Here is a 6291-nt window from a genome sequence, read left to right as displayed (position 1 = left end):
TAAACTTGGTATGAGTAAACAAAGGTAATGTCTTAGGACTTTGATCAAGACAGGGCATCCTGAGTCTGGGGTGACCAACGCAGGATGCCAGACACGTCATAAACCAGACCCCCTAAGGGATAGCAGGAAACTGACCCCCTGACCCCCTTACTCTGCTTACAATCCTCTCCTCTAGTCTTCACAAAGGGACTCCATGCTAATAGGCCAGAATGTGCTTCTTCATATGCTAATTGCTACCTAGGTTAACAGCCCGCCCAGGGGCAAATGGTTTGACAAAAGGTGACCCTAGAACATTTCCTGCATAAGATAAGCAATGTGTTTGCAGTCTTGTTCTGTGAATTCCCTGACTCTTTGTTTAGAAAAACCTTATAAAAAGTACCTCAGCCCCTGAGCAGTTGCCTCTCTGAGCCACCTGGCTCCGGGAGTGCCGTCTGGCCAGACTAATAAAGGTCTATTTACCATCTAGCCTGGTGTGCTCCTTTCTGGGTTTCTCGTTTCTCCATCGAGCTCCCGGAGCCTCGCTGGGTGTTAGGGCCCAGCATCGTGGAGGCCTTTTCATCGTGGAGGCCTTTTTGGCTGTTCACGCTCCATGGAGTGGAAGTGAGACTTTAGGTCTTACAGTCGTTGTCGTCAGCACCAGCATCATCAACATCGCAGCACGAAGGATGAACCCAGAGCCTGAAGCATGCTAGACAAGCCCTCTCCCTCGCCACCATTAGGGAGCAGCTGAGTGATTTGCAGCCGCACAACTGCTAAATGGCAGAATTGGCACTGTAATCCAGCTATTCTGATTTTTCAATTTTAGTGGGTTTTTTTTTTTTTTTTGTACCGGGGATCAAACTTGGGACCTTGTCCTTGTGAGGCAGGCGGCTGCACCTCTAAGCTAAATCCCTGGCCCTTACTTAGGTTTTTTGAAACAGGGTCTCGCTATGTTGTTTAAATTGACCTCGAACTCGCTACATAATCCAGGCTGGACTCGAATTTGAGACAATCCTCCTGCCTCAGCCTTGGAGGCTAGAATTACAGGCATGTGCCACCACACCCAGCCAGCCCCTCTGATTTTAAAACAGCGATTTACTGAAATTATCCTTCACTCCTTTCAGAGAGATCTGCTTAGGCCTTGTGTTCCTCTGGGTATGAGTGGACAGCACTTTTAAATGAATTTATACGTAGACGCCAATCTCCAGTAGACGCGGGCATCCCTTGCTCTTCCCAAAGTAGGACTGAGAAGACTCCGCCTCATTGCCTTCCGCTTTGCGACTCTTTTGGCCCCTGCGATTCACCGTCGCCCGGGCGGAGGCCGCAGATAGTTGAGATGATGGCGTCGGGAACGCCGGATTCGCAAGCGAGATTTGGTCAGTCAGTGAAGGGACTTCTCACCGAGAAGGTGAACACCTGTGGAACTGATGTGATCGCGCTTACCAAGCAAGTGCTGAAGGGCTCCCGGAGCTCCGAGGTGAGCCAGAAGCCAAGCCCAGCCCAGCACCCCAGGGCCCGCGGCCTTTCGGCAGTGGGGAGGGCATCGAGGTGCATCCTGGGAGCGAGAGCCCCGGTTGCGGGGCGCATGGTGCACTCTGGGGTTTGTAGTCTCTGGCTGGGGTTATAGCTGGTGGTGGAAGCGTGTGCTGGGAATCTGCTTCTGTTGTTGCGGTAACGGTAATTGAATCCAGGACCTCCACACGGAGCTACGTCCCCAGCCCCCTTTATTTTTATTCATTCTTCGTTCACTCCTTTAATTTTTATTTCGAGACAGGGTCTCTCTGCGTTGCCCAGGCTGGTCTCAAACTTGCCATCCTCATGCCTCATGCCTCAGCTTCCCAAGCGCGGGAAATACGCTTTAATACTGAATTCCAGGGCGGCGGATGAGCTGATTTTCCTAATCAGTCCCTTCCTGGTTCCTTGGGTTGTCTCTAGTGAAGATCGGGCTCAGCTCCAAATTCTGCATGGTTTTGCCTTCAGCAGCCCCAATTTCATTCACACTTTTGTGTATCACTTGATTATGGGTTTATTCTTTCCTGATTTGTGTTTCTGGCCACGTTCTGGGAGTTACTCAGATTAGCTTTTCTCCTTTGCCCTGCAGGCCCCCTCCCCTTCTCTAGCTGGGTCTGTGAATGGAATTATTTGGTGGCATTTTACCTCCAGAAAGCTTTATATATAGGTCCACTCTGCTTCTTCCCCAAACAGACCTAACTGTTGAGTTAGCAATCCATCCAAGAGAAATGGAAACATATATATATATCAATATTCATAGCACCTTTATTCATGATCTTGCTTTTGGGAACCCAGATGCCCTTGGACTGGTGAATGGACAAAGGAAGTGAGTCCAGTGAGGTAGCCACTGCCCTCCTAGGTATTTATGTAAGAAAAACAAAGACTTATAAAACATTTTGTTAGGTGAAACAGCTACACATATGACATAACCAAGGTTTCATTTTTTTGCCTTCTTTTAAATGGAACATCTTGAACTACACTTTGTAAAAGAACCTGAACTCAGAGTTATTTAAGATTTCCATGAATTTCCCTTGCAGGCTCTTACATTATCCAGTTCATAATTAATTCAGTAGCATTTGTTTTAGGCAAGTATTTCTTTGGCAAGTATTTCCAGCTTTGAAGTTAGTTTTCATAGCAATAGCAACTCTCTCCTTCTCTTTCTCTCTAGCTCATATTTAATTATTTTCCATGTTATTTCATTAAATTATGTAATTGCAGTTAACAGCATAAGATGTCTTCAGGTCTTTGGTATGTATATGAATGTTCATAATAGTTTACCTCTTATTAGGCCTCGGTAGACTAATCTATACAGAATTAGTTCAAGTGTTGTGTCCATAGCTTTTGTTGACAGCAGTTATAAAAAAAAACAAAATGAAAAAAACCTAACTAGATGAGAAACCATTTGTACTTACTACAGTATATGACACTATTGTTGAACTCACTCACTCTGTGTTACAGTGTGCTCTGTGTGGGGGTCCCTAGGTTATGTTCATTTTAGGATTAAGTATCAGAGGAAAGTTAATCTCTTTTGAAGAATTACTATGTTGCCTCTTACCAAATAATAAAAGTCGAGTTATCCATTGTATTTCTCATTTTACCTTAGCCACAGTGTTCCTGTGTCAGTTTTGGTAGTAACTGTGTTTATTTCCTTCTCCCTTTCATGAACTTTAAATTCTACAAGCTGTGAAAGAAAAACAGTAAATGTTTAAATTTTAAAAGTTTTTTTTTAGGGCCGAGGATTTAGCTCAGTGGTTCCGCTACCTACCCTGCAAGTGCAGGAGTTTGATCCCCGGTACCCCCCCCCAATTTTTTTAAATAGTATTTTCCTCAGAATACTCCCCCTCACTTCAAACACTTATCCCATCATCCTTACCACTTTCCAAGACTGTTCTGGAAGTCGTCTTTCATGAATGCCTTTAGTTGTGATGTTGGAGCTACCTCACTGTCCTGAATTACTTCAAAACATGGACCTTTCAGGATCATCTTGAGTTTGGGGAAGAGCCAGAAGCCACAACACGCCAGGCTTGGTGAATAAGGTGGATGAGGACACTGCCATTTCATTGGATGGCAGTTGGCAGCAACATTCACTATTAGTATTTATGTGTTTATTTTTGGTACCCGGGATCAAACTCAGAACCTTGTATTTGCAAGGCAGGCACAGTGCCACTGAGCTAAATCCCTGGCCCTAATCACTGTATTTTTTATCACACCTCCTAAAGACAGTCACAAAAGAGAATTTTCAGATTCGTTCCAGCAAATGGCATGAACAATGTGTGTTAAAGACGAGGGAGAACTGAGTGTGATGTTTCGTGCCTATAATCCCAGCACTCTGGAGGCTGAGGCAGGAGGATCACTTTGAGTTCAAGGCCAGCTTGAGCTATCTCCTGAGTTAAAGACCAGCCTGAACTACATAGTGAGACCCATCTCAAAAAAGAAAAACCCAAAGTTAGGGAGAATATTTTGATGGGGATTCATGGTAGCATGTTTCTTACTACAATAAATTTTATTTGAACATTTATATATTTTGATCACACCTCATTTTTCTTTTCTGCTCTTAAGTGTGTACATATATACTCATACATATAGCTCGGTATAAATTGTCCCAAATCCTTTTTTTGGGAGAAATGGGACATATAGATATGTATAAATTTTAAAAATTAATGGTGTTCAAAGTCACTAGTATAAATCACCATAATTAACATATTACTAAGTGCTAAGTGCTGTTTTAATGCAGTTTAAGTCATTAAGTCTTTATGTATGTGTGTGTGGGTGGCACTAGGGATCAAACCCAGGGGTGTTTTATCACTGAGTACACCCCCAGCCTGTTTCTTTCTTTATTTTGAGACCCCGTCTTGCTAAGTTACCTAGGCTGCCCTTGAATGTGTGATCTTCCTGTTTTGACCTCCTGAATAGCTGGAAAGACAGGTATGTATTTGCACCTGGATAAATCAGTAACTTTTAAATTACCAACAAAGTAAGTACTTTTCTGCACAGAAACCGAGAGTGGTAGCACACTCCTGCATCCCAGCACTCTGGGAAGCTGAGGCAGAGTGATCACAGGCTGGAGCTCAGCCTGGGCGACTTAGCAAGATTGGATCTCAAAATAAAAAATAAAAAGGGCTGCAGATAATCTAGCTCACTGCGGTGGCCCTGAATTCAGTCCCCCATGCTGGGATTTATCTTGTCCAGTGTCGGTCATACCTAGCTAGGAAAGGGGGAGCCAGGGTCCAGACCCAGGGGCACGGTCCTAGAGTACACTCTTCAGTACTACCTCTCCTGGGTTACGTGGCCAGAAAGCCACTGTGCCACCATTTACTGCCTTCACGTGGCTTGTTCCATCTGTTCCTTAGCCTTAGCTTTTGCACATGGCTTCTGTAGAAGATTTAGGCTGAGTGCTCATTAAAGGCTGTACCTCAAGTGAAGATGAGATCAGTCCAGTCTCCTGGGATGCAGTGATGTATCTGTCAGTTCTCTGGACTTTGTTTACTGGGCCTCTTATGTGTAATTTATACCATATTGCCTTTTCTAAAGTTAAGTACTTTTGTCTTGAGGTCATCAGAGTGTCTTCAAGCCTGTTGAGCATTTCTTCTTTACCAGTCTCCACATATTGTGTTTTGTTTGATTGACTGACCTTTGCATGTGTAAACGCTCACCCCACAGCTTTTATTGAATGAATATTTATTAAATGTCCATATGTGCCAGGAACTGTTCTGGTGGTACAAGGGATAAATTCAGCTAAAGCTCTGTATTTAGGAAGCGTCCATTTTCACGAAGAGATAGACAATAAATGCAATCATAACTGAAGTGGTGGTAAAAGCTGTGAAGAAAAACAAACCTGGACTACGGGGGTTATAAAGGGCTTACGTGACACGGGGTGGTCAGGGAAGGGTTTCTGGGGAGCTGCCCGCTGAGGAGCAAGCCCTAGAGGTGTGGAGAAGCTCTGCACACACAGAGGCCTTGGGGAGCGTGGTGAGGAGGCGGGAGCCAGCGGGGACACTTTATCCCTTGCCCGATGGAGGGGAACTACCCAATCACGATTCAGAGTCTATCCCAAAAATGCGCTAGCAAAATGCAGACGTGAGTTTTTTGCAGCTCTCCTTACACTGGCAGAAGACTACAAATAACCCCAAAGCCTGCCTGCGGAGGGTTGGCCGAAGGCCCCCGATACATCCGTATACTGCCGCTGTTCTTGGAGTTGAGAAAGCAGAGTTTCAGTGTATGTTGTGGCAGGTTGATCGACAGGACTGGTAGGACGTGTATCACATTTTAGGTGAAAGGGTGTGAGGGAGGACCGTGCAGACTCGCCCCAGGGCAGGTGGAAATACAGCTGGGCCCGCAGCGCTTCTGCCTGTGCCGCACCGGATGCGCACAGCTCTTCTTTCTCCTGCCCCGTTCCTTAAGCGATACTGGCCAACTGCCCCTTCCACCGCGTCTCCGATGGAGTAGGCGTTATAAGGGGTCCTGAGAAGGCTTAAAGTTACGGGAGGATGTGTGCGGGTTATAGGCAGAAACTGCGCCGTTTTGTCACGGACCTGATCGCGGAACCAGTCCTGCAGAAACCAAGGGAGTTAAACTAAGAACTGATCAAAACGGCTGTGCACCCCAGAGAGAACAGGACTGGAAGGGGCAGAGATACGAGGTCTTGTTTAGCTGTCCTTACTTTAGAAGTACATACAGGCTGGCTTGCTAGTTTTAAAACTTACCTGCAAAGAAAAGTAAGTAAATGAAAGCTGCAGAGAGGAAGGGCTGGCCACAGGGTCGCTGGCAGCGAGGGCGCACCAGCCGGAGCCTCGGTGACTG

The 6291-nt window shown here is 45.7% G+C and overlaps 1 protein-coding gene across 2 annotated transcripts in view; it reads left to right on the top strand.

Moving 5' to 3' along the window:
- Positions 1–1262: 1262 nt before the first annotated feature.
- The window catches only part of Borcs7 (BLOC-1 related complex subunit 7), a 7846-nt gene continuing 2817 nt past the window's right edge, over positions 1263–6291 (top strand). Inside the window, exon 1 of one of the 2 annotated variants that reach the window (XM_010626443.3) lies at positions 1263–1456. In XM_010626443.3, coding sequence (XP_010624745.1) covers positions 1316–1456 — 141 coding nt within the window. In that variant the 5' untranslated portion in view covers positions 1263–1315. The remainder of the gene's footprint in view (positions 1457–6291) is intronic. The other variant, XM_010626442.3, reaches the window with a different exon arrangement.

This window comes from Fukomys damarensis, unplaced genomic scaffold (assembly GCF_012274545.1).
Source record: "Fukomys damarensis isolate Sample0158 unplaced genomic scaffold, DMR_v1.0_HiC HiC_scaffold_8, whole genome shotgun sequence".
NCBI classification, from domain to species: Eukaryota; Metazoa; Chordata; class Mammalia; order Rodentia; family Bathyergidae; genus Fukomys; species Fukomys damarensis.
This window is presented reverse-complemented; position numbering and strand designations above follow the sequence as displayed.